Source organism: Echinops telfairi, unplaced genomic scaffold, assembly GCF_000313985.2.
Source record: "Echinops telfairi isolate 266 unplaced genomic scaffold, ASM31398v2 ScPeMD7_655;HRSCAF=1070, whole genome shotgun sequence".
NCBI classification, from domain to species: Eukaryota; Metazoa; Chordata; class Mammalia; order Afrosoricida; family Tenrecidae; genus Echinops; species Echinops telfairi.
In genome coordinates, this window is record NW_022104553.1 from 2,955,210 (window position 1) to 2,983,201 (window position 27,992).

The 27,992-nt window shown below is 36.4% G+C and overlaps 1 protein-coding gene across 1 annotated transcript; it reads right to left on the reverse strand.

The window, feature by feature from the left end:
• Nucleotides 1-10: 10 nt before the first annotated feature.
• Nucleotides 11-27,337, reverse strand: LOC101650575 (serine/threonine-protein kinase PRP4 homolog). The gene is made up of 12 exons (XM_004711759.2): nucleotides 27,231-27,337; nucleotides 25,708-26,901; nucleotides 23,241-23,417; nucleotides 19,944-20,099; nucleotides 18,150-18,231; nucleotides 16,813-17,023; nucleotides 8,800-8,873; nucleotides 7,047-7,137; nucleotides 5,947-6,094; nucleotides 4,669-4,806; nucleotides 3,519-3,672; nucleotides 11-282 (listed from the first exon to the last, which is right to left on the reverse strand). Exons 1-12 carry the CDS (start codon nucleotides 27,335-27,337, stop codon nucleotides 97-99), a joined length of 2,718 nt encoding a protein of 905 aa, XP_004711816.2. The 3' UTR covers nucleotides 11-96.
• Nucleotides 27,338-27,992: the final 655 nt, after the last annotated feature.

The following is a 27,992-nucleotide window of genomic DNA, read 5'->3' on the forward strand; positions in this document are numbered from 1 at the left end:
TGTTTGGCTACTCTTGCTCGATCAAGACCCCTGTCACAACTACCCATCCTCATAAATGAACTTGTGCAACTTCTGAAGCGTGTCAGAAAACAGAAGTCAGAAAGTAAGTACTATTTTCACTGTGCATCTGATGGTCCAGATCAAAGAATACTTGGAAAGACACTTACTGATCTCAGGAGCGCGATAAAATCTACTGACAAGATAAGGTGTTATGTCGTTATCTGCAACATGTGATGCCGACCCAAAATCACAAAGTTTTAGAATAGTTTTTGATTCATTAACCTGAAAAACAAATTAAAGTTCAAGGAAATTTAATTCAACCCATAAACTAACACAAATAAACTTCACTACTGTGAATAAAGTCACGAGTTTTAACATTTGTGTCTATTTTTATAAGTAACTTTCCTAATTATAAAAAATGAAGAGCTACCAAATATTTGATTACCATAATTTAAAAAAAACAAAAAACTTTTTACTAAGGAAATGTAGGGCAATACCAATTCATTTAATTTGTACAAACATTTTAAAAAATGGAAGGTGGTAAGAGAAAAATTTCATTGCAGCAAAGCCTCTCCTAAAAAACCCCAGAATACTTGAATAAAACCATGGTATTATTAAAGGAACCAAAGATACTTATTAAAGACCAAGTTAACTTTCAATTGCTAGTTTATGAAAGTGATGATTTTACATACCCCCCCCTCCCCCCAACCAGGGGAATGAACAAGAGAAAATTGGGTGAAGGGAGACATCGGTCAGTGTAAGCTATGAAAAACTTGAAAAGTTGAGCTATGGAAAAAAACCAAAATTTATAAATTATCAAGGGTTCATGAGGGAGGGAGGGAGGGAAAAATGTGCTGAAACCAAAGGCTTAAGTAGAAAGAAAATGAAAATGATGATGGAAACAAATGTACAAATGTGCTCGACAAATGGATGTATGCATAGATTGTGATAAGAGCTGTATGAGCCCCCTATAAAATGATTTTTTTTAAAAAGTTGGATGATTTAGATAAAATTCTGCTAAAGTCAAGTAACATTCTTTTCACTAGAAGTTACCGAACATCTCAAATGCAGCAGTCACTTGAAGTCTAAAAAAAATTAAATCCCTTAAATATAAATGGTATAACTAGTAAATATCGATAAAATTGATGAACATGATCTCTGTATTAATCATTCAATTCCCCTTTCCTTTGTAAATCCGTCAACACGCACAGTATTAGTGACAGCTGCTGAGAAAGGATGGAGGCATACCCAACTGCCGCTACTCATGAGCCAGAGGCATGTTGAGGATTAATAAGTAAAGACAACTGATATTCCAACATCCCATTCCCCCTTCAAAAGACACACACACATTCTGAGTTGGACCCTAACTTGGCCTATTATTCCCTCCCCAAAGACAGACCTCATTATAAATAGCTCTAGGCTCTTTCTACAGGAACATCATGAGGCTCGGTCAGTATTATGTCTGGTCATTGGTCTACTTATAAATGATATATAAAGATTTATACTAAGAACAGAAATGATTACTTAAAAAAAAGCATTTTATTAGGGGCTCATACAATTCTCACCACAATCCATACATACACCAGTTGTGTAAAGCACATTTGTACATTCATTGCCCTCATCATTCGCAAAACATTTGCTCTCCACTTAAGCCCCTGGAATCAGCTGATCACTGTTTCCCCTCTGTCCCCGCTCCCCAGAAATGATTACTTTTAACCACTATATCGATAATTATTTTATTTTGAGAATCAGGAAGTTAAAATAGAAAAGCATTTCTAACGCTTTTAAAGTATAGGCTGGATTCAGCTACTTAAAACCCATAGAAAACTAAAAATCATTTTTAAAACGATAATCTCTTTGGCATAATTAAAATGCCTTAAATAACAGCAGAGTATTTTAATTCACAAGCATTTAAGCTTGTTACATGAACTTCTATTCCCTTCATAGTAAATGTGGTGTTTCTACCCAAGTAATGGCTGAAATCATGGGCTAAATGATTCACATGTTCATTAACAAGCATTAGCTTTATGCAATCTTTTGAGTTTTTTCTTCTTCCTGATACAGAAGGAAAAACATGCAATTTCTGAAATTCATGGGAAAACCTGTACCATTTTAGGATTACCTCCAGGAAAACTGGGCTAGAAAATAAAAGCTCTACAGTGACTTCCATCAGAGCCAGAACATGGTAAGTGACCTTACTCCTCACAAGTTTTCACCTGTGACGGTGGACAGCTCACAATTTTCTTACTGCTCTCTACTAATGGAAAATCTTTGCGTTTTCCTGCTCTGACAGGTTTCTGCCTCACACAGGCTCCAGCTTTTGCAGGTGTTATATTTGGTGTATAATTAATCACCTTGTAACTTGTTTCTTCTTGGAATGATACATTTCAGAATCGAAGAAAACAAAACTTCAAGTGAAAATTGACTACAAAGTTGGTTAGGCAAATTTATTTATAATGTACTTAACATTCTATTAAAATTACTGATCTCTCACACCCCTAAGTTATTTTTGGCATATAATGCAACACAAACACAAAAGAGTATCTCATCATTAATGTAGCAGTCCAATGAAATATTAAGATGTTAAAAGAAATGCAAACCTGAGTCAAGAGCTAGGCTCTTGATAAGGGCATTAACAAGCTTTAGAGATAACAACCTTTTTTGCCATAGCTCAAGTAGTTCATAATGAGACACTATATACTATATATATCAGTCTTGAAAGACTTTTCGAGACAAAGTAGGAGAGGTGATATAAGGTAGCCACGTTACAATAAAAACCCCAAGCCAGAACAACAAAAAACAAGGAGTATGTTACTGCCACATAAACTAGGACTTCTCCAACTGTGAACATTCCCCAAGCTGTGAGCGGTACAGAAGTCATGAAGAGATATCCAGGGTGGAGGAAGTACCTGAGCACAAATGTGTTTAAGTCACTCTATGATGTGACAAATACCTTCCTATTTCAAAAGTATCAACATGCTGGAATGTGCCTATTACACCAAAAGTCAGTAGTGGAAGTTAGGACATTAAAAGGGATGTTTTTATTATAGTATCACATACACCCCACTGGGTTTTATGATGTTATTTCTCGGAATCACCGTTGGACATTTCCAATTCAATTCCATACATTTGCTTTAATAGAAGCCAACTCTATGAAATGTCCCTAACTCTCTCAATCTGTAAAACCGAGAAAAGGATAGCAAACACTCCTTTGTCTTAAGACAGTCTCACAGGCACCATACTTGGAGTTACCACACAGGAAGGCTATCATTACATTAAAGAGGTTTGTGAGGACTCTAAATCCAATAATCAAAATAAAACAAGTGGGAGAGCAGCATCTTTCCTAAAGTTTCACACCTGAACTATCAAGAGTAAATTTGGCACTGGCAAAGCCATTCAGTACTGGGTAATTAGTATACTACATTATGCACTTACGACATCATTTTTAAAAAAATACGGTAACAATTTAAGCGCCGAGAAGAGATATGGATGTCTGTGAGTCTAGTTGTTTGACTTACCAAGATATTGTCTGGCTTGATATCTGCATGAAGGATATTGCATCTCTTAAGGAGTTTCAATGCCAAGAACAACTGCTGACTATAGGATCTCACAGCTTTAATATGAAGACCAACATCCTTACCATATTTTTTTAGTACCTCTCGTAAATTCATACTTTTAGGAGAAGAAAAAAAATGAAATCACAAGTTAAAATGCAATATAGAAACACATAAAAGGCAAAAACATAATTAAAAAAGATTTATGAACTGAGTGAGGGTTTACAGAACAGATGTTCTATTTAACACACTGTTTCATCTCATTCACTGCAAATGCCACAATGTAACATTAGTCCCACCTCTTCCCTGTGGTCTCCTGTCGCCATTCTTCTTTCATAAGCCTTTTGAACTTCACCCTATAAAGGCTGACCTTTTGGCTTGAAATGGCTGATTATGGTGTGCATACCTCCCCTAATGGTTTCGTTTCCTTATTGTCTGGTTGAAAGGTGAGTCACGGAGCGAGTTTATCTGCAAACCTGTAGGCTAACTAAGCATCTCCGAGATTCTACTATGTAAATTGGATTCTAACCAGTAAACTTGGTTGTAAGGTCAAAAAACATTTTCATGCCTAATTCAACTCCTCCAAAAGTTAATTATTCTACACTAAAACAACAGCATGTGCAAAAGCAGAGATACCCCAATACAAATTACCCAATAAAACTCAACTTTCAAAATTAATAGGAGGGAAGATATGCATGGCAAAACTCCCATTTTATCTTTAGAATACATTTTGGATTTATAGGTACTACAATGAATATATGCAATTGAAGATAAAATCGTATTTGTTGACACCACAACCATTTCTTAGTATACTATCTAACTCTTCTCTAACTCATTTAAATTTCAGATTCTTTCTATTGACCCATATATAGGTTACATGAGAGTAGTTGCTGGCACATACTATACAGTCAACTAATGCTTTGTATATACATGAACACCACGAAGTTCTGATCGAAGGTGAAAAACAAAACAAAACAAAAAACTAAGAACTAGAGTCATCTTAAAAAACAAAAACAAATAAAACAAAAATTTATCACAGCATTTCCTCCAAAGGAGATCAGTAAGTACGGACACACTAAATTCTTAGTTTAACATGTAGGTTTTCACATTGTACCTGAGAGGCTCAAACACAAGACAGAGATGCTGTTTGTGATAAAAATGTCGAAAGAGTCGCAAACAGTGAAATTTGTCATCAGGATCAGCATCATTAAGTTTTTTCAAAAACTCAAGTTCTTTTAAACCAGTCTTTTGCCTGAAATAAAATGGGAAAACAGGTAGAATTGAATATATCCAGTATTCAGATAAATAAATAGCATATATATGACTCTCAAGCATTTAGTATATTTTGAAGTCCCGATGTGTTGAAGGATAACAATTTATCATTCAGCACATGTGCTACTTAACAACTTTCATTTTCACAGATGAAGTTAATTTAAAAAACAGTTCGCAAAATGGAAAGACTGAATACATTTAACCTTGCTTTAAATCAATCTTGGACATTGTAATTTAAAGTATCTTGATACAATTATTTTTTTTAACACAAACAAATTCTGTATTTGGATTGGTTCCTTTAGAACCTAATGTTGGACACATCCTTAACAATTCTAATATTCAGATAGTCTTTGAAATTCTGTCCTGATTCTCAATAATCTGCACTTTAAAAATCTGCAACACATCAAGAGCTTTGAAACCCATATAAATGGACCAGACAAGTTCAGTATGTAGCACAGATTATATATTAAAGCATATGGAACTGACAATTATCTATGCTACTAGAAGAAAAGAGATACTAGTAATAGCCATAACTATCTGATGTATCCATTTTCACTTTTTGTGATATAGCCAGCGCAGGAAGGCGGTCTAGTAAGCTGTGCACTGAACCCACGAGTCATTCCAAGGTAGAAAGATGAAACTATCTGCGTATGAGAAAGTCTTTGACTCAAGATTCAGAGACTCAACGGGGCAATTCTATTCTGTCTTACAGGGTCCCTATGGGTTGGAATTAACTCGATGGCAGTACGTTTTTAGGATACAATCAATGATAGTGAATCAGTGTGAACTTTTCATTTCTTATCTTTGGTCTTTAGAGAGTTACACCAACAGATGACCACATAACGAGGAGGAATGGAATCTTGGTAAAATGGAATCTATTGATCTTAGTGTCTACTTAATGTAGTACTCGCACATAGTAAGTACTGAAATGAATTAAATAAAATTAGTCTATGCTTCTAAAACTTTATATCTAACAGTGCTATGTATAAAAAATCCATTCATTAGTCACTTTATAATCACAATGTTTTTCATGAATTACTTTATATATAATAGGCATGTGAAAAGATATTCACTTGTGAAGGTTTACCAAATATTCACCACTTATGATTTGTAAACGCACATGAGCTCGTTGTTCCTGATGATTTTTACAGCTACTTCCTGGTTGGCTCTTGCATTATCTCTGGCTCGTACAACATTACTGAATACACCTTGACCTGTATAGCCATACACATTGTAACGCTTATCGAGGACTTCACCTATGTTCACACCTGAAAAGCAAGTTAAAAATCAGAATTTTCACCATAATAAAATCACAATACTAAACTATGAGAAACATAAATAAGTAGGAAAGAGGGAATTTAAAATTACTCCCAATCTTTATTATATGCTGTTTCCTAGATACAATGGAGTATACTTTCCTACTGTAGCCAAAGCTGCATGTCCGTTTCACATCAGTATGAGTGCTCCTAATCCAACAATTGCCCTGCTCAGTCAGCTGCTAAGAAAAAGGAGAGTGGTTTGAACGCACCAGCCACTTTGCAGGCGAGAGGTGGGGCAATCTTCATCAGGAGAGATCACATGCTCGGAAAGCACCCTGCTGTACAGGGTCACCGTGAGTCAGAACCAGTTTTATTCAGGTCATGCTGAATAAAACTGCTGATGATATTAACACGGAACAGGGAAAGGTGCTCACTGTGCTTTCTTGGTTTCAGATCCAGATGTGTACAGTAAGCCTTCATTCTGTAGCGTTAGCTCATGGCTGAAAATAACTTTGGATAGACTTAAATTGTGTATCAAGTTTTTACCTCCTTTCAATTTGTGGTGCGTTTAGGCTGTTCTTTAGTATATACCATGGTTCACGTAGGTGCAGGATATGCCATGTTCTTCAAACCACAGCAAGGAGCTCGGGTGGCATATTAGTTACCTGTTGGGCTGCCAACTGTGCCAATGGCAAGGTCAGCTACTTGAAACTACCAGCCTGAGGGAGAGACACAGGGCCTTCAACTCCTGTAAAGAGCTAGTGGCTCAGAAACCCCCAGGAACAATTCTACTCTGTTCTAAAGAGTTGCTAAGAGCAGGCTCAACGGCAGTTTGTTTTAAAAGACTGCAGTGCACTGTGACTTTTTAGAGGTTCCCAACCATGAGTGAGTGCACAGAACCACAAGCTTTTTAAAAAAAGGTTAAAATGAACTACAAAGCTATGAAGAAATATGTACTTACGATAGTAGCCTTCTGCATCAGTCCAGTTGTCCCTGAGGTTGGGATTCTCTTTAAAATCTTTCCCAATGCCAGCAGCCCGAAGACGAGCACTCTGAAAATGAGGCAGCATGTATGTAACCCACCAGTTAGATACTTAAAGCACTTGCTTTAGAACAAAAAGGGACAAAAACTAGCTAACATAATAAAGAATTTCCTGTAAAATTAAAGGACTACTATCATTTATGTAAATGTAATATATAGGAGCCATTGATTAACAAAATGATTTTATCACAATAATGCCTACGACAGGAAAAGCTTTTAGGACCTATACCTAAGGTAATACATATAAAAAAAAACTCAAAATAAGGTTTCATTTTCAGTAATTAGTTATAAGCCTACCCTACCCCTGAAAAAAGAACCAACAGACCAAACCCACTGCCACTGAGCCAATTCTGACTCCTAGTGACCCATATAGGACTTTCTGAAACCAAAGCTTTATAGTAGACAGCCAGATCTTTCTCATAAGGAATGGCTAAGTGGGTTTGAATCTCCAACCTGGCAGTTAGCAATCCCAGGCCAACACCTAATCCACAGTGACTAGTACTCATTTAATAACGAAAGGTTCTCCCTTCCCAATCATTCCTTCTTTTATTGCCTTTCCATACATGCACAAAATATTATCAGCCTTAGTCAAGTTTATGTGGGTAATTAAAAATTTAGAACACCGGGTACTTATGAAGAACCTATACTACACACTGACTTCCAAGAAAACTAAACTCTTTTAATATCATATAGCCAAATAGCAGCTCAGGTACTTTACGTGCTTTAGCAATCGTACCCTCTCTTAATCCATCTGTTTGTTGGTTTCTAGTTGTAAAATATATACAGGCAATAATATAGCACTTATCCTTTCCACAGACACCTACTTTAAAATACATTTTTGGTTTTGATTTTTAAAATGAAAAAAAATGTTTTAGTTTAGTTTTTTTTTTAAAGTTAGGAACCCTAGTGGAAGAGTGGTTATGTGTTGCATGGCAACTGGCAAGGTCAGCAGTTTTATTCTGCCTGATGCTCCTTGGGATATAGGAAGTGCTTCCTACTCCCATAAAGAGTTGTCCCACCAATCTACAGGGGCAGTTCTACCCTGTCCTACAGGGTCGCTATGAGTTGGCTACAGATCGATGGCAGTGAGTTTGTATTTTTGAAAGCAAGTTTAACAAAACTGACAAATCTTTAAGGAAAAAAATAGCTTAAATTTCAAAATATCTAATACTGTACTCTAAAATTCCCCAACTCTTAATTAATTATATTACGCTCTAAATCTTTTAAGATCTTGATCATCTACAAAACAGAGGCTCAAAGTGGATCCAGACCTTGTTCTTATTAAGGCCTGGATAATACTGACATCATTTTATAGAACTTATTACATACATACGTTTACAATGGTGTGTGAATCTGAGAAAATTAAAATAAAAAAATTACTTTCTAAGCCACTCACTGACTTTTAAAAAGCTCTCAAACTGTTGTGCTATAACTCAAATTTAAAAATTCTTTTAAATGTTGACATAATTCCAGACTTAGAACGTTATATAACCAGTATAGTTTCCAGAGAGCCTTCACCCAGATTGTTCAAAGGTCAACATTCAATATATTTAATTTGCCTTTCTATCTCAAGATACATACCATGCACATTTGTGATACATACATGTTTGTGGTACATTTTTTAAAAACCCACATATTGTCTAAATGTTTTTATGACTCTAAAACTACATACATCGAAATATGCAGCAAACATGTCATCAGATTCTGTAAACATATCAGGTGCCAACAGCTTCTTCTGAGATGAACCTTAAAGAGAATCAGTATTAAAACATCAATTAGTATGTGAAAATGAATAGGTACAAATTAAAGCCAAAATAAATCAATGGACAAAGTATTAACAGCAATTCAAACAATCTCACAAATTTTTAATATTCAATTTAGTATCTGCTTATAACAAAAAGATAAAATTATCCACTTTTCACTGAAAGGATGCATTTTGGAATATCTAGACTTTCAGATCTAAAGACTTGATACTTTCAGGAAGTATCAATACTTTCACTGCTGTTCATTAAATTAATATCCAAACCATTAAAAATAACTATAAAATAAGCAACTATTAGTCTCTTCCATCTTGAGGAAAGAGTAAAGAAAATAAAAGATACATGGAAGTAATTAGTCTAATGGACTAACGGATCACGGAAATCTCAGTCTTCGTGAGTCTGAACCCAGAAGAGCTAGATGGTACTTGGCTAACACTGCCAACTTCTCTGACAAAGAGCACACTTCTGTACACCTTCTTTGAAAGGTCCTGAATAGAGTGGGAGAAAAATGCAGAACAGAACTCTGAATCATAAAGGCTTATTGGTTGGACAGACTGGTGGAACCCGAGACCATGGCCATTAGTCACCCTTCAGACCCGAAACAGAACTAATCCCCAGGGCTCAATTTGCAGCTAAACTATAGACAGGGCTATCCAGCAAACAGTAACACTAGAGAGAAACACATTCTCCAGAATCAACAATCTTTGAGATCAAATACAGCAGCATTTAAGGCAGAAAAGGTGAGGAAAGAAAGAGTAATGAAAATGGAAAACAGGGAGGAAATAAAATGAACGAATGTTATATTATGGGGACTCTAAACAAAACATCTATCAACTGCTGGGTGAAAAACTGATTCTGTAACCTTTAGAAAGGAAAAATAATACCTATTAAGCAAATCTAGAAAATAATCTCAGAGCATGGGGATGTAGAGAGCTGGTGGTTCAGGGGATTATTCATTGGGCTGCCAGTGTTAAGGTCAGCTATCTGAACTCATCAGGAGAAACATGGGGCTTTCTGCCTTTAGTGAAATACTACATAGAGCCCTTTAAATCAGAACAGACTTGAGGGCAACGGGATAGTGTACTGCTTTTGGTGTTTAAGTAGAATAAAATGCACAAACACACAGAAAGAAAACTGACATCTTTTACCATTTTTAAAATGGTAAAGCATCTCATTTTGTAGTCCTAACTTTGAAACCATCTAAATATTTTAATGACGGAAAAAAAAAAAAAAAAAAGCCAAACGATTTCAAAAATGCAAAACCAAGCAAATAGATACACCTAATTTTATATCCAATGAGTGCAATGTTACGAATTATTTTTGGATATACCCTAAGGACACAAAAACCTGAAATTTAAATCATGCAGTTCATTTTAAATTGATAGTAATGTTTATGTATAAAATGAGGACCTAATGTCGGGGGTTTAAATGGAGAGAAAATGTTTTGAGAAACGATGTACAAATGTGCTTTACACAATTGATGTGTGTATGGATTGGGATAACAGTTGTATGAGCCCCTAATAAAATGTAAAAAAAAAAGTTTCAAAGTAATAATGTCATTATTAGTTGCCATCTAGTCAATTCCAACTCAAGGTAACTCTCTATGTGCACGGTAAATTGATCCATAGCTTCCGAAACAGTACTCTTTTGTAGGTAGATGGGTTTTCTGAAGCAACATCTGGGTGGGTTCACCACCAGCCTTTTGGCTAACAGGTGAGTGCTTTACCACATGTAAGGTGCATAGCACACATAGAAAATTTACAAAAGAAGGGTTGTAAGGTTTGAAATAAAGCAAACACATTGGTTATATGAAAATACGGTGTCTGTTTCCACCATCTAATGGGACTCTTGAGATACAAATATAAAATCAAAGTTAATTAAAGACTTTATATTCTAACACATCAATTGATCATATTTAACAAAAGCACGATTTCCCATCTCTGCCCACTCAAGAGTGAGCTGGTGAAGAATACGGGCAGTTCCATAGATTGCCCAGAGGAACAAACACATCTGTCCTGGAAGAAGTATAGCCAGAATGCTCTTCCGAGGCAAGGATGGCGAGCCTTCATGTCACGTACTTTGGACATGTCAGGAGAGACGAGTCCCTGGAGGGACAGCATGCTTGGGAACGTGGTGAGGCACGGCAAAAAGAGGAAGGCCCTAGACAATCAGATTGACACAGTGGCTGCAACCATGGGCTCACACATATGGACACTTGTAAGGATGGTGCAGGACCCGGAAGTGCTTCATTCTGTTGCACACATGGTTGCTATAAGTCAGAACCAACTCGATAGCACCTGACAATAAAGACAAATGGTAGAAATGTCTTTTATAGCTATTATATTACAGCTAATGATTTTAAAAGATCAAGTGAAAATTAAAGGCTCTGTTTTGATCTCTTAATAAAACAATAGAGCTAAATAATGACCATCAGTGATTGGTCTAACCATGAAGCAAACAGTGAGTGGACACTGTATGAGGGTAAGTAAAAAATAGTGCTTCTAAAACTTTTAAAAAGTAAAAGAAAAACAACAACAAAAAAGGTATTGCTTCTAATGTTACGGTTCATACATGCATGGGCTTATTATAAGCAAATATGTTATTTTTTAAACATGTCTCCATGATCAGTAGGTAGCTGCAGACAAATTATCTTGGCATACTTGTCTTAGCCTCCCTTAGACTTCCTTTAAAAAAAAAAAACAACCACAAGTATAGCCCAATTCAGAAAAACAGAACAATGCTGGTGAAGGTATGGAGAGAATGAACTGGCACTATCTAAAATAATTGGGAATAGAAATACTCTATGACCCAGCAATACTTTTGCTTAGAATATATCCCAAAGTAAGGAGACAACATGAACAGACATATATATGCTCTGCCATGCTCACTGTGCAAGAGAAAGCTAGAAACAGCCCAAATGCCCATCAGTACAGGAATGGGCAAGAAACTGGTACATATATACGATGGAATGCTATACACCCCTAATAAAGTCATGAAGCCATGAAGCTCATGACATGGATGGATTTGAAAATCATTATGTTGAATGAAGTTAAGTCAATCACAAAAGGGCAAATCTTATATGAATCCACTACATAAAGATAAAGATCAAAAGGCAGGCTTCTGTTCGCAAGTCATTTAATCTTGTAATCCATTCTTCTAAGGAACAAGGGAGAGGTCCTGACTAACGTCCCTGAATCATATATAACCCCCTTTAGATACCTTGAATACCACTTCAGCAGGAGACTTCGCTTCAGCTGGGGTCAGAGAGAGAAGACCATACAGTTGCTGCCATACAATACTGTGCTGTGGTGATCACTACAAATCAACACATTTCTATGTGAATGATAACACACCTTGGTGGAATTCAAGATGGGGGAGTGAGGAGTATGTCTCAGAAAAGGCTATTACATTGCTGTTGGTGGGTAAACCAGGAGGGGAAACCTCCCATTACGGGAAAAAAAAAAAAAAAAAAGGCATTAACAATACTTTATATGGGGCTGAAGGTGAGAATATGCCAGGTACTGTGCTCCCAACTGGACACTTTTCACCAAGTTTCTATCTAGCCCTAGGTAACCAAGGCCATGTACTATACACTATTTTGACTTTACTCTGTCCTTCATAAGCCATACCAGAAAAATTCAATTAAACTAGGCTTCAGCCCAAACTCACCTCTAGCAGATTTATGGAAGGCAGTATACGCCCTCGAACGTAAGGCCGGAAGGCCGAGTGAGAGCAGCAGCAGATGACGGCTATCCCAAGGTCATGGAATTGGCAGCCATTGCTTTGGCTCAAGTACCTTGCCTTGAAAATGCCCAACAATTGGTAGCCCGAGTCCACCATATATTCACTATTTTAAATGCTCTCCTTGCTTTTTGACATGTACCAAACTTATAGGCATGGGTCTGTCTTTGTGAATGAGTTATTTGAAGTCTTGCCCTATCACTAACTCCCAGTGTTTGTATCAATAGTGTCTAGTCACTTGAAGAGTTTAATCTGCATATATGCACAATTCATGTATTGCAGTCTGAATCTATACTTGTATCATTTCCTTTCCCCAACAGTGTTTTAAGCTGTATATCATTGTTTAAATTAATGACACCATCAATAGGATTACCTTATGCCCCTAGGGGAGGGGAGGGATGACCTATAATGTTCTCTAATGAGGATGCCTGGTGGCACAGTGGTTACACACTGGGCTCCCATCCATAAGGTCAGCAGCTGGAAACCACCAGCTGCTCCAAGGGATGAAGATGAGACCTTCAACTCCCGTAAAGTCTCAGAAACCCCAAGGGCAGTTCTACCCTGCCCCACAGGTCACTATGGGTCCCAAGTAAGTTGAAAGGAATTCATCGTAAAATGAAAATAGTATCTCTAAAATGAACCAGAGACATATATAAATCAGATATATAACTATATAAACCAGATATATGAATGAGTTGAGCCTCACATTTCATTCTAGCATCAATGTAAAAATAAATTCTTATGACACGGCCCAGTGGATGCTTACTCTCATGAAGAGACTACTGGAGCTAAGGGTGCTATAGCAAAGTATGTTGAAGAAAGCAGATGGTGCCAATTATCAAAAAAAAAATAGCAGCCGGGGTCTTAAAGGCTTGTGTTCAAAAAAACATCCATCTAAGTGAGAGTCAACTAAGTCCACAGGGTAGAACATCACCAACCTGTACGATACAGGGACTGTAAATAATAAAATCCAAACCGGAAAGAGGGAATGGCATCAGAGTTTAAACTGCGAATAGCTGGCTTTGCAGAATAAGCCACCAAATCCATTTGCAGGGCCCTCACATGGATTAAATCAGGTGATTCACCTCTGACCATAGTTGAGGAATGGAATACCCTTATTATCAGACAGAGCATTGTAAATTGGATCGTGACAGATATAGTTAGGTTCGAATATAATGCCTTATCATTTCATCTCTCTTTTGACCCATTTCAAAGTTTTAAAAATATTTCCTAATTTCTATCTGAGGTTTTCCTATGCTTTTGTCTAGTCGTTGACTTTTTCCCCTTTGTTTTGAATGGTTTTCTGTATATGAAATATACGATAGGTAGATCCATGGGGATAGTAATTGGATAGGGGAAATAGGAAGCTAATAACAATTAGTATGTCAAGAAAATGTTCTAAAATAGATTGTGGTGATGATTGTCTTACTATGACTGTAAGATGAAATTGGATATATGAAAAAAAAACCTACTGTGAGCTAGCACTTCATAATTACTAATAGGGAACACAGACAATAACAAGTGTTGCTAAAACGTGGAGAAAATGGAATCCTTTTCCAATGATGCTGAATATATGATTACAGAAAACTGTCTCTTGGAAACAGCTGGCAACTCCTCAGAAATCTAGATATATATTTTCTGATTTATTTTGGTATTGTTCTTTTGTTGTCGTATGTTTTTCTTTATATGAAATCCGGAACAGATAAGTCTGTGGACATGATAGTTGAATTACTAGTTTCTTGGGGTTGGGAGAAAATGGGGAGCTAATTACAAGGAAGAAGAAAATGTTTAAAATTGATTGTCGTGATGATTGCACCACTTTTTGTCAATGTGTTTAAAGCTATTGTATAATATGTGAATCATGTGCCAATAAAACTTAAAGTGACATAGTGCAGAAGATTTGGCAAGTTAAAAAAATAGAGTCTAATCTAACAGTAGCTTCTGAGAGGATCTGCTAGGCCAAGTAAAGTCAAGGTAGAAGTGAGGTTAGGTTATGGCAACTGTTTCTTAGGGTAATTTTGGCAGATTTTCTCAAAGGACATAGGATTATCACGGGAGTTTATTAGGAAGTAAGTTTTGTTTTTTTAAATGGGAAATTGTGTTGGTGAAAAGGGGCCAAGAAAGGTGATGCTGAGGAAGTTTTGAGTCTCTCGACAATACACCTGCTCACCCTTTCAGAGTAGCAAAGACTGGTAGAATTTCACTGATAAATCTTACCCCATGCGCTCCATACCCTACACCTTCTTGTTCCCCAGACTCAAAGGATATTGGAAAAGAACGCAGTTTGAGCACCTCGAGGGTACCACAAGGACTGTTTTAATGAGGCACAATTTTAAGAGCACAGAGTTCTTCAGGGAAGGTTCGAGCTAGAAACACCATTTTCAGAAGTGTACAGACCTGGGTAAAGCATATGTTGAGAAACAATAACTTCCTTCATATTTTGATGCTCATTTAGTAAAGGTTGTTTATTATTTTGTAGCAATGCTTTTTGACTTAAGCTAGGACAACTAAAAACCACCTGCCATTTTCATGTGCTCAGGACCACATATAAGATATTGCAACAAAAACTAAGCCTATGTCTAAAGTTTGCAAGAAATACTGAGGAAAATGGAATTATGTAAAAAAGTGTGATCAGCCAGAACCAGGGGAAAACATTTGTGAGACACATGGCCCAGCATCCTCACAAATACGTGGAACGGGGGCGAGGGGAACAGATAGAATATGGGAAAATAGAAGGAAAACTGTTAAAGACTAAGAAAGACACATCTCCAACATATAGCATTTTGAAGTCTAGTTCAAACAAACCAATTGTAATAGACACTAAAGAACCACACTCACTGCCATCAAGTCAATGCCAACTCATAGTGACCCTACAGGACAGGGAAGCACTGTCCCTGTGAATTTCCAAGACAGTTAACTCTTTACGGGAGCAGAAAGCCCCCTTTCTCCCACAGAGCCGCTGGTGGTTTCAAACTGCTGACCTTGTAGGCTGCAGCCCAATGAGTAACCACTATGCTACCATGGCTCCTGTAATAGACATCAGATATTTTTAAACACAATCAAGTTAAGTATAAAAAGAAATGTTTTGTAAAGTCTGTAACTACTAAAGATGAATATGGTATAAAAAAATCACAGCTGAGATTTGCTTTAAAAATATGGCTACATAGGCGTTCAGTATATTATCTAATATATCTGAACTAATAAAAAAGTGAGAGAAAGCACACATTAGGTATACTTCTTACTATCAGGCAGACCGTTATAATCTTGACTATGCTGGATCAATCTTGATACTTTGCCAGTGGACCTCACTAAAGGCACAACGTAAATTTGTTCTGGGTACAAGTATCTCTTAAATTTTCCACGACAAAAATTGGGGGGTCTTCTCCCTCACGCATTATTTGTATTTTTGTCTTTATAAGAAAATGATCTTATCTTTACCATCTGGGTACAATTTGTTTTTCATTGTTTTCTGTGGGGTTTCCCAGCTGTGAAGCACAGGAGGAGTAGAGGTATAATGATAATAACCGATATAAGGTGTTACAGGGAATGTAAGGGAGGGAGATTGGGTGATAGGGAGAGGAAGGGGAGTTTGGGAGTAAATGATGAAGGCAGGAGGAGGAGGGAGCACTGAAACTGATCATGATTGCACAGCTCAATTTAAAGGTGATTTAACCATGGGTGTGTGTTTATGTGTGTAAGATAAGTGTGGTGCTGACTGTGCAATTCCCCTTGATGATGGAACCACTGAATTATTCAACTGTATGATACATAAATTGTATGGAAATAAAAATGTTGAGGAAAAAAAAAACATATATATTGCTAGAACATTTAGCACAGTGAGAGCTCCACCCCCAAAATGATTTATCAAAAAACCAAAAAACAAAGAAAAACCCCAAAACACTTAGTACAGTGCTTCCCACGGGGGGGGGGCAAAACACGCAAAAGCAACTAACCTATACTTTATCCTGGAAAATGAGTTATAATACACGTTTAATAGCTAGGTAGGTGCTGAGCATTTTTCTCCCCTTACTAAGGAATGTGGATTCAAATAAATTGGGAACCTATGACATAACAGAAGCAATATTCCTAATCCCTTTCACTTCCAATTCCATATAAAGTCAGTATACAGTTAAAGAACTAATGCCAGTGAAAATCATGTAATGTGAAAACAAAAACCATCTTACCATTATTCTGTTCAACTGCCATGAGATTATGTTTGGCTTTTACGTTGGCCTCAAATGTGTCGACGTTCTCTCGTTCATACTCTTTAACATCAGCAGCTACCCGTTCCAAAATATCATCTGGAGAAGGTGATCGTGTACGAGTACTGCTCTGGGGGCTGCTTGGTTCAGATGGCACAGACATATTGCTATCTTCGGCAAGGTATTTATATTTCTGAAATAACAATATAATGTTATTTTCATAAATTTGGATCTATCTGAATGTTAATTTGCTAAAGACTTTCTGCATTGAAAAGTTACACAAGTGTCTAACAGTGTTTCTGGTTTTTTTTAAAAAAAGTTTTAATCTCTTGGGTTGAATCAGATCCACAATCCCTTTTATATGTAAAGCCAAATTTCACAAACTTCTGAAAAAGTTTTTTTTTTTTTTAACTTGGTGCAGAACTTATTAGGTGGCAGCAAAATCTGACCAGATGTGAAGGTCTTTAGCCTTACTGTATCCTCTCAGGGTGACGATTAACAGGCTTCACTAAACAAATACTCATGTGTTTGATTATGGGATGCTGCTTCCAAAACTCATTGATGTTAACATACACATATGTGTTAACATATACACATTGGTGTTAACATACACATATGCACCATATTACCTTTCTACAATTCAAAAATTTCTGGGTTCTGAAGAACATCTGGCCCAAGGATTGGAGATAAGGGATTGTGGACCTGGGCAAGAACAAAAGAAAATTCAACCATGTCTTCAGGGATATCAGTTTAAGCACAATTTTACTACAAAAGCCAGTTTCCTTGAGCATTTCTGTTGGGCCTTTATAAAAACCACCACCTGAAAACTTCTGATTATTTATAGTACTTTGGACACTCAGCTAATTCAGGTTCTTTCCTTCTCTGTGATCCGCCATGTGCTATCCTTTTTATAGTATCCAAATCCATTTTTGATCTTTTCTAGAATTCTCTCTTCATCCCATCCCTCACTTTCCCATTCTCATGGAGAAAATTCTGGAAGATCACCAGAGAATTCATTTTCCAGGGTTTGACAGTCCACAAAGTATCTCCTGACAATCTCCACAGCAGTAAACAGTTATCATGATCTTGTGTAACCTTTATCTATACCACATTTTATTAAACGGCTCTAAGACCCAATCTCAGTCTTCTTCAGCTTTAGTAACTTAAATCTAAATCTCACAAAGGATTTTATATATTTCCCTCCCTTTTCAAACCTGTTCATTGTCACTACTAGGTTACTTTGTTGAGGTAAAAAATACCTTCAATTTACTAGAATGATTAATAGGAAGATTGATCAAAATTTTATAAGAATCACATACTTGAACAATCGCCTGCCTTTGTATTCTTCTCTGTTCTATTAGAGCTTCTTCATCTTCTTCCTCTACATCAAAGTCTTCAAGGCTTTAAAAAAAGTACATATAATGTAACTTCAAACATTGTTCCAATACCCAAATTCACCCCTAAGTCCATTCTGACTCTTAATGACCTCAACAAAGCACCCCAAGCTACCCCACAGGGTTTTCAAGGCAGACTCTCCTAGGAATCGGATTACAAATGACTGAGTTTTGGGTTAGTAGCAGCCAAGTCATATACATTTTAATAAAAAGGCTGGGAAATGTAGGTCATCATGAAACTTCTATGTCTTAAAAGTGATCTTATTTCCTGTCTCCTTTGTTGGGGTTGAGAATAAACAGCAAAAATACACACCAATTCCAGTTTCTACATGTACAATTCAGTGTCACTGGTTATATAACCATTCGCCACACAACCTTTCTCATCCTCCTTTTCTGAGCTGTACCTCTACCATTAACATAAATGCATCACCCCCTAAAATCCTTATCTAATCTTTCAAGATATAGTTGTCAATGTGACACCATATAGGTCAGGCGTCTTCAAACTGCGTCCCGCCAAGGACAATTATCCGGCCCACCGGGTGTCCTTGCCCTTTTTGTGTTTTTTTTTTTACTTCAAAATAAGATATGCGCAGTGTGCATAGGAATTTGTTCATAGTTTTTTTTAAACTATAGTCTGGTCCTCCAACGGATCTGAGGACAGTGAACTGGCCCCCTGTTTAAAAAGTTTGAGGATCCCTGATATAGGTAGATGCCAAAACAAAAAACAAAAACACATGCTTTCCTTCTGATCCTGTACAGCTGCTGAGGTAATCGTTAAACCTTAAAATCCTTTAAAAATTAAACAAGGTATAGCTTTGGTGGAGGTGTGATTTTGGTCTTTCAGACGGTACCTTCAAGGAACTAAAAGATGGTGACTTGAGTCCCCTACTCTACACTAGAGTGGAGACTCAGAATACCTATCATCTGAATCCTGTAACAGAGAGCTTCCTCTAGACCGGGACTATAACCAACAGCATCACTTTAGAATTTACAACACATCACAAAAGGGAAAGGCCTATAGTAATTGACAACATCTCACATATGTAACAAATAACCAGCAACAGCATCCTTAGCTGTCAGGGATGCAAATCAAAACCACAGTGAAGACTGTGGGATGACTTAAAGACCAAACAAACAAACAAACAAACAATAACACATTGGTGAGAATGTGGGCAACTTGGAACCCTACCTCACTAGTGGTAGAAATGCACAATGGTCCAGGTATATAAGTAAGGAAACAGTAGAGAGAGACTTCACAAAATACGATGTATGGCTCAGCAATTCCATTCATATACTCAAAAACAGACTTGAAATCTAATGAACTTATGAAAATATACATATTCATCTTTACTTGTCGTCAGAATGGGTATCTTACTCTACCTTAAAGTTCTGCCCGGTCTCCCTTCTTTTGTTTCTCATAGAACTTCCCTCTCTCCACTTTATTTATTTTTCAGATAATGTTCCATTTAGACAACCAAGTTTGTATTTAAAGAGGTCAGGGTCACAACGAAAGGATGGTCTAATAGTCACCCTACTCAACACTAAAGCCTTAAATTAGAAAACTCAATACTTGTTAACACGATGTACAAAAGTTAAATTCAGGGCCAAAATAATAGAGCCACTTAGAATATGTGGGTAGAATTATTAAAAGCTTCCCAAGCCAAACAGTATTTCTCTAAACTGAAAATATGAAATTGTTACAGAAAAATCCATTCTTACTTATCATCAGATGAAGATTCCTGCTCAATTTTCATTCCTTCAGACAGACTTCCTTTAAATTTATCTTCCTTTACTTTACTTCTGCTCCTCCGTCTCCGGCCACCGCGAGATCGAGACCGCCTCCTTAAACGTGACCTGCTCCTCCGACTTCTGTCTCTGTTTGAAGAAAAAGAACATTATTATTAAAATGAAAATGATAACCAAGTACCAGAAATATTTGCCTCATGAAAACAAAAATACAGCCACTATGCTTAGCTAAGAATAAGAGCCCAATAGAAATAGACAGGTAAATAAGTCAGGAATACAAAAGACCGATATCTAGTAAAGAGGTAAAAGCAGAAAACCCCAAAGGTGCATAGGAAAAGGCCAATATCCTCCCTGCCCACTGGTAACATTTCTAACAGAATATTTACAATTAACTGGAGAGGTAATGGCCCTTAGGGAAACTCGCACAAGGCACAGGGGAGACAATGTACTGAAACATAGACGGGGATCAAGTGGAAGTCTATTCATGATCAATGACTAACTAGCAGTCTTTGGTGGCCAGGCCTATAGTCCACAGCAGAAGATGAGAGAATTCTGAAAATTTCCCAATCCAGGCACTGGTATCCAGTCACTGGGTGACACAAATAAATGGCAACTAGCTAAAAGTGTGGCAGTTTGAACTCAGCCAGAAGTGTCGTGGAAGACAGGCTTGGCAATCTCATAGTCTTGTAAACTCTATAGAGTAGTTCTACTGACACACATGTTGATTGCCATGAGTCCCCTTAAAGTGAAACCACCAGCTGACAAATTTTACACATGTAAACAAGAAGCCCTGGTTGCATAATGGTTGAGAGGCTGGTTGGTAATTCAAAGGTTGGACGCTCCACTCATCAGCTGCTCTGTGGGAAAGATATACTCTGTCCTATATGAGAGCTATGAGGTACAATAGACTCAAAGGCACAGAACACTATACATTCACACAAGGCTTCATTCAGCTTTCTTAGTACCTAATTAACTTTTAAATCTACACACACAGCCAATCAAGGGTGCCTGTTGTTTGAGGAATCTTCAAATCCAAGGGAAACAGCAAAAAAAAAGATCTGGGTACATATAGAATATAAGGGAAAAAAAGGAAATCATAATGCACAAAACCCACCTAAAAATCAGTGCTTTGAACTGGTTCATTTCAGTTTGACCCTATGCTGGGAATCTGCCTTTCTGAGCTAGATACATTAAACCCAAACCTCCAGTTTAACAAGATCCTTAGGTGATCCTTATTTATCTTAAAAAGCTGTAGATGCTATTTAGTGTATTTGGGATAACAAGGTTATTTAACAAGATCCTTAGGTGATCCTTATTTATCTTAAAAAGCTGTAGATGCTATTTAGTGTATTTGGGATAACAAGGTTAATTCTCAGCGAGGGATGCAGTGTTATGTGTGTAACTGGTATAAACTAGTTCAAAATCCTGTACAAAATAAACTCATCATCTGATAGATGAGATATTAATCCTATAAAAGAATAAAGTCAGAAAAATAAACCTTAAAGAAATTCTTGGAAAAATTTTAAATGAGTGCAGAAATAATAAGAAAATCTAAAGGAAGGGTGAAAAATAATAAGAAAATCTAGATTTGAACTATGTTGGGGTTTTATAAAAAGTTGATGGAAAATTCAAGTATGGGGGGGGACATTGGACAGTGTAACATATGACAAAACAATAACAATTTATGAATTATGAAGGGCTCATGAAGCAGGAAAAATGAGGAGCCAATATTAAGGGCTTAAGTAGAAGGTTTGAGAATGATGATGGCAACAAATGTACATATGTGCTTGATACAATGGATGGATGTATGGATTGTGATAAGAATTGTATGAGCCCCCAATAAAATGATTTAAAAAAAAAAATCAAGTATCTTTCAATTCAATTTTTCATTTTTTCAAAAACGTTTTGAAGCTCCTTCGTAGAAAATGAGGGCAAACATTAAAGATGAGTGTGAAAACCTGGGGGACAATACAGAAACGTCCAATGGGACAATATAGGCAGTATTAGGACCATTTTCAAAAATACAAGAAAAATTGCCGAGAATTGGAGGCCGTAACTCTACCTGAGCCAAAGCTTAAAATGCTGAAGCAAAATAGAGGAAGAAAACCCACACACCAAGGCAAATCACAGTGAAATGTTAGAGCACCTTGATTTTTAAAGAATATAAACAAATAATTATGAAAATTCCAGTAAAGAAAATGCAATTCACAGACAGTGTTCCTGGTATCTCAAAAGCACTACTGGGAATCTACACATCAAAAGAGCAATTTTTAAAATTCCTAAGGGAAAACTATTTCAAATTAGAATCCTTTCCCTTACTATGTTAGCAATACGAATAAAAGTCATTTTTAAAGACATAAAATTTCCCTTCCATGCACATCTGGAAATTACTGAAAACACACTAATAGAGCAAGGGCATGAAACTATGAAATGACAACACTAGATCTAAGAAATGAAATACAATACAAGTGAGAAACAAAGGAATATACAGATGATGGAAATCAACAATAAAATTGTTATCAAGTCAAAGAACAACAAATCGCATGAGGACAACAGTGTAAACAAGCCTAGAGATCAGTCTTAAGCTTCACTCCAGCATCCCTTCCCAATTCTGCCTTCACCCCCGCCCCCACTATTAGCAATAATCTTTACATACACCTTGCAATAATTGTACTGACTGTGGAAGCATACAAAAATGTGATGAAACGAGGCAGGAGAAATTGTAGAAAAATCACACTGTTCAAAGTAGGAAATAAACACTTAACACAACACAATTAAAAAAAATGTGAATTTATATACAGTCACACAACACACACTACATTAAGAGTACAATAGATGCCATCTTTGGTCTTTTGTCTTTTAAAACTATATTCACGTTATTACACTTCAATTAAAAATGCTACAAGGGCTGTGAAACAAATGTCCATTGATGTTTTAGGTTACAATGTATAATTTATTGTGGGTATTTAAAAGAAACTTCTGCCTTAAAAATGAAACTTTTGGATTAACCATTCAACTACTAAGTGTTTCAATTGGTTTCTACTATAAATGTCTTAACTATAGGTCTATATATTAAATTTACCTGAATGAAGAGCTTAAGGAAATAGCAGCTTATAGCCTTAAAATCATAAAATGCCAGGAAACTAGGCTACATTTTTACTAACCAACGATCCACCTTGCTAGTTTTACAACATAGTTTCTAAATCTAGCTCATTTCAGCATTTCCCTCTTATCTAGTTTTCAAACAAACAACATATGACACATCTTTACCTTCTCCGAGGAGATCTGCTTCTTCTTCTCGGAGACCTGCTACGTCTGAGAGGGGTACGAGATCTCCTTCTAATCGGAGATCTACTTGCTCTTCTTCGGGCTGGAGACCACCTACTGATGGGGCTGACATCTTTGGATCTTTCCCGTCTACTCAGGATATCATCTCGAGGGCGTGTTCTTAAGGGGACCAAATGCATATTCATGTAAAAATAAAATCAAACAACACGAGCTTCTTCCATGTAGAATGTCTTAGGAAAGACACACTTATCAAGAGAGCTAACACTTGATGCAATTTAATAAGTTAGTGGACCACCATGTAATTTTGGTGTTAATACAAGGTCTATTTCCTTAAGCCTTGTAATTTGATGGTGAATGAAGCGTCATGCTGTTAGAGCCTACAATTCAATTGCAGATAAACAGGACAGACAAAACATGTCCAAGTGAGTGCTACTATTGGCTTTCCACAATCTGATGTCTTTTTAATCTGTATTTTGACATTCTGCAGTAAGAGACTTCTGTTAATGCAAGGTAAGAATAACAGTATCTAGAATCAACCTTAACCTTATAACTTAGCAAATACAGTGTTCTTTTTAGTCTTTTTATACCTGTATTATTTTAATAGGATTTTCTCTACTTCATTTTTTTTTTTGAACATTGTTCCAGATTTAGATAGGATTATTCACCCTGAATTGTAGGGTAGCCTATAAATAGGGCTATTTCTGTGGTTAAAAAGTAAAAAGTTAAACCTTACTAGTGACCTGGAAAATTTAGATTAAAAGACAAAAGTGCAAAATGATAATAAATGATATTCTGGTTAAAGGTGTGTAAGAAAGACCCAATCCAGAGATCAAACTAAATTATCATAAATTTTAAATAAGGAAATGATTAAGCAAATTATTTACAGCTACACAATGAAATACCAGAATGTGTATGTATTGTCATGGAAGTCGTTAACGGAAAAAAAGCAAACAGAGCCTACAAAGCCCTCAGAGCTAATTTGTGGTAGCCATACTATAAAGGGTCGCCAGGAGTCATAATTGGCTTTATGGCAGTGAGTTTTGTTTTAAAACAATGTCTCTACAAAAAACGAGTGTCTAGAGCACACTGAAAACAAATCCACTATCATTTTGCCAATTCTGACCCATAGCTCTACAGGACAGGTTTGAACTGCCTCACAGTTTCCATGGCTGTTAGTCTTTACCAATGCAGACTGGCACATCTCTGTCCTGCAAAGTGGCCGAGTGCTTGAAACACTGTGCCACCAGGGCTCCTTTACTATGTAACAAAACATTCTTCAAATTCCTCTAAAAATATGATATAAATCTCAGTAAACCTTGGGATGCTAACTGCTGATGTCAGCAGTTTCAAATCTCCAGCTGGTCCGAGAAAGATGAGACTCAGAAACCCACAGGCCCAGTTCTACCCCGTCCTGAGTGGAAAACAATTTAATAGCAGTGAGATTGTTTTTTTTTTTTGTAGTGTTAATATGGATATAATGCCTAGGAATTAATAAAACCTTTGCACCACTGGTGGCGCTGGAGGTTAATTGTTGGGCTGCTAACCTACGGCCAGCTGTTCAAACCCACCAGACACTTCTGTAAAGATTTAGAGTCTAGCAAATTCTACACACAGTAGTTATGAAAAAGGACAATGGGCGTGTGTTTTGGGACTTCTGCAAAATGTAAGCTGACAGTTATGATGAGAAAAACTTCATAATGCCCAACTATTTAAAACCAGTTTTGAAAAATCAGTTTCTAACAGTTTAGTCTGGCCTAATAATTAAAAACAAACAAACCACCTTTCAGTACCTCAATTCGAGCTTTGATAAGCATTACTATCCCGTGCAAGATATTTATAAACAGTAAAATAAAAATTAGTGTCCCTTTATCTCAAGAGTGAAGCTAGTCCATTGAGAATTTTTAAGAACAAACTTTCATAAACTGAAGATATTACTCAAATACAGACTATTATTATGGGTACAAAACAAAATCACTTTACAGTTCTTCCTAAACATCTTGACATGAAATTATATAGTAATAGAAAAACCCATTTTTTTAGAACTAAAGTACACTAATAGTTTCAATTTATAGTTAAAATTCAAAATCCTGTAAATAAGGAGAAATTTTACAGACAGATCTTTCTGTCCATGTATAGATACTTATTATTAAAAGTTTCTGCAATAATGTTCCTTCCCCAATGACTTATTACCTAAATTATTTGGATTTAAAGAAGTGATTTAATAAACTAGATAGATCAAAATAAATCCTGAAATTAAAAACAGATTCTATTGCCAAGCTCAATTTTTAGAAAACACCCAGAAAAATCAAGATATTTGATACAAATGCAAACGAGCATGGTGAATTATACATAAAATTCACAAAGCCCACCATAGCTCACCTTTAACTGTCCACAAATTCTAGTTCTCCTTTAATATCAGATGCCTTAGTAAAAAGCATTAACAAGTTACCTTGGAGAAGAGAGTCTCCTCCTATCAGGTTCTCTTCGTTTTCTTTCTAAGGACCGGCTCTTGCCTCTTCTACCAGGAGACAGAGTGCGAGAGGGGGATTTGCTCTGCTTTGATCTTCTGTCATTTAAAAATGGAGATCTACTTCTTCTTGATTTATCTCGCTGTTTGGGTGATAAACTTCGTCTTTTAGGACTGCGACCAGGTCTTCTAGTGGGGGATCTGTTTTCTTTCCCAGAAGAAGCATCTTTAGAGGGAGACTTCACTGGCTTCTTCTCTTTATCTGTTTCAGAGCGTTTTGATTTTCTCTCTTTAGACCTTGACCTTCTGTCTTTAGATTTACCTCTTAAATCAACCGGGGATCTGGATTTTTTGGCTCGATCCCGACTTCTACTTTCATTTATAATTGGGGACTTTTTCCTATCTTTTGCCTTACTTTTATCTTCTATTTTAATCTTATCATCATTAGGAGATCTAGGCTTCCCAATTTTCTCTTGAGATCGCCTTCTAAGGGTAGGGGACTTGGATTTTCTTGCTTGATCTTGAGATTTACTTCTTTTGGATGGACTTTTGGACTTTTTCCTCTCCTTTGACTTGCTCCTAGTTATTTTCTCTTTAACTACTTCACCTCCCTTGTTTTTTTTTTTATCAGATCTATGCCTAGCCCGTTCTTTGGATCTGCTTTTACTTCTTTTTCTTGCACTATTTTTATTGTCCACAAGTTCAAGTTTCCCCTTCATATTTGAAGATCTAGTACTAGACCTATTTCCATTTCTGGCCTTTTCGTGAATCTCTCCTTCTTCTTCAGAGCCAGACTCATAACCTTGTAATATCAGTCCCATCCCAGACTGGACCTTTCCTTCCATTAACTCATTATCAAGTTCAGCTTTAATCAAGGCTCTCTGTTTTTCCAAATCTTCTAGCAAAGCTAAATCATCAAGTTTAGTTCTTTTTGCTGGAGACAAACCCTCTTTGTCAGAAACATCAATAACCTCTTTTCTTTTGTGTTTCTTATGTTTATGCTTATGTTTATGTTTTTTATCCTTGTCTTCTTCTGAGGAATGTTTATGTTTCTTATGCTTGCTTCTGTGTTTATGCTTCTTTTTTTTGTGACGACTATGTTTATTTTGAGACTGGTCTTCCGAAACTTCTCCATTTTCTTCATTTATGCTCTTTTCAGAATCAGCATCTTCTATGCTATAAATATATCAAACACATTTTGAAATCATTTATCATGTATTCAGAGTTGTAACAAAATAACAATGATAAAATAATATTTCAATGCAATATATAAAATTACAAGTATTTTATTGCAAAAGTATGTATGAACATGGCAAGAACTCAACTGGGTTTAATAATGATGTCAATTTCCTTCCAGTGCGTAAAGTCGTATCAAGGTTTTTATAGGAAATGTTTAATTGTGGGGAAAGTAAAATATTACAGTTAGTAGAAAAAGGAGATCCAAACCAGATATTGTAAAATTGTAGATTTAGCTAAAATTTTTACAGCAGGATTCTCACACATACTTAAGGTGCCCCCTCAAATTTTCCTTTTTCCCACAAAACACACTGACATATGAGGGAGCTTCAAAAAGTTCATGGGACTTATATTGGGTACTAATATCTTTCTCCATTCGCCATTCAGAAAAATGCTAATGTCATTACTAGAAACCTAGCAGATAATTTATTTCAAGTAGATTTCATCTTATAATTTCTGTATTCTTACATTTCTAGTGCCAATATTGATCTATAAACAAAATAAGCTATCTTATTTGGCTCAATAAGATTGCTGGATTTTATTAAGCACTGATGGATGATATTAACATATTCCCATGAGTTAGAACCTTAAGAAAAAATGACATCTAGTATCTGTCACAAAACAACGTACTTATTAGGCAGAACATGTAGAAGTTTCTTTTTTGCAGGTTACAATCAGTCAAATACCTGTGATTTATGTTTCAACCTATTACATAGTTCAACAAATTTGATTGGGCTGCATCTGATTAGTTTCCCCAAATATGTTCATATTAATAAACGAAAAACTAAGTACTACCGTCAAGTAATTTCCAACTCACAGGGGCCCCTTAAGACAGAGTTGAACTGCTATTTCCAACAAGACTGCAAATCTTCACATAAGCAGACTGCCTTATCTTAATCTTACTCCCCTGGAGTGGCTGGTAGATTTTCTGATTTTTTGGTTAGCAACCCAACACTCAACCCATGATGCCACACTAAGGTTCCTTTCGTAGTACAAGCTATGCAAATAAATAAATAAATAACTTACGAGGG

What these genes read in the sequence shown, in the direction of transcription:
- LOC101650575 (XM_004711759.2), bottom strand. Translation starts at nt 27,337, where the DNA reads ATGGAGAAAGATATTAGTACCCAATATAAGTCCCATGAACTTTTTGAA. An exon ending in AAAGGCAGGCGATTGTTCAA is followed by an intron (nt 17,024 to 18,149) that starts GTATGTGATTCT and finishes TTGTTATTTCAG; the next exon opens with AAATATAAATACCTTGCCGA. An exon ending in ATCAGGAACAACGAGCTCAT is followed by an intron (nt 4,807 to 5,946) that starts GTGCGTTTACAA and finishes ATTTTATTTCAG; the next exon opens with GCAAAAGACTGGTTTAAAAG.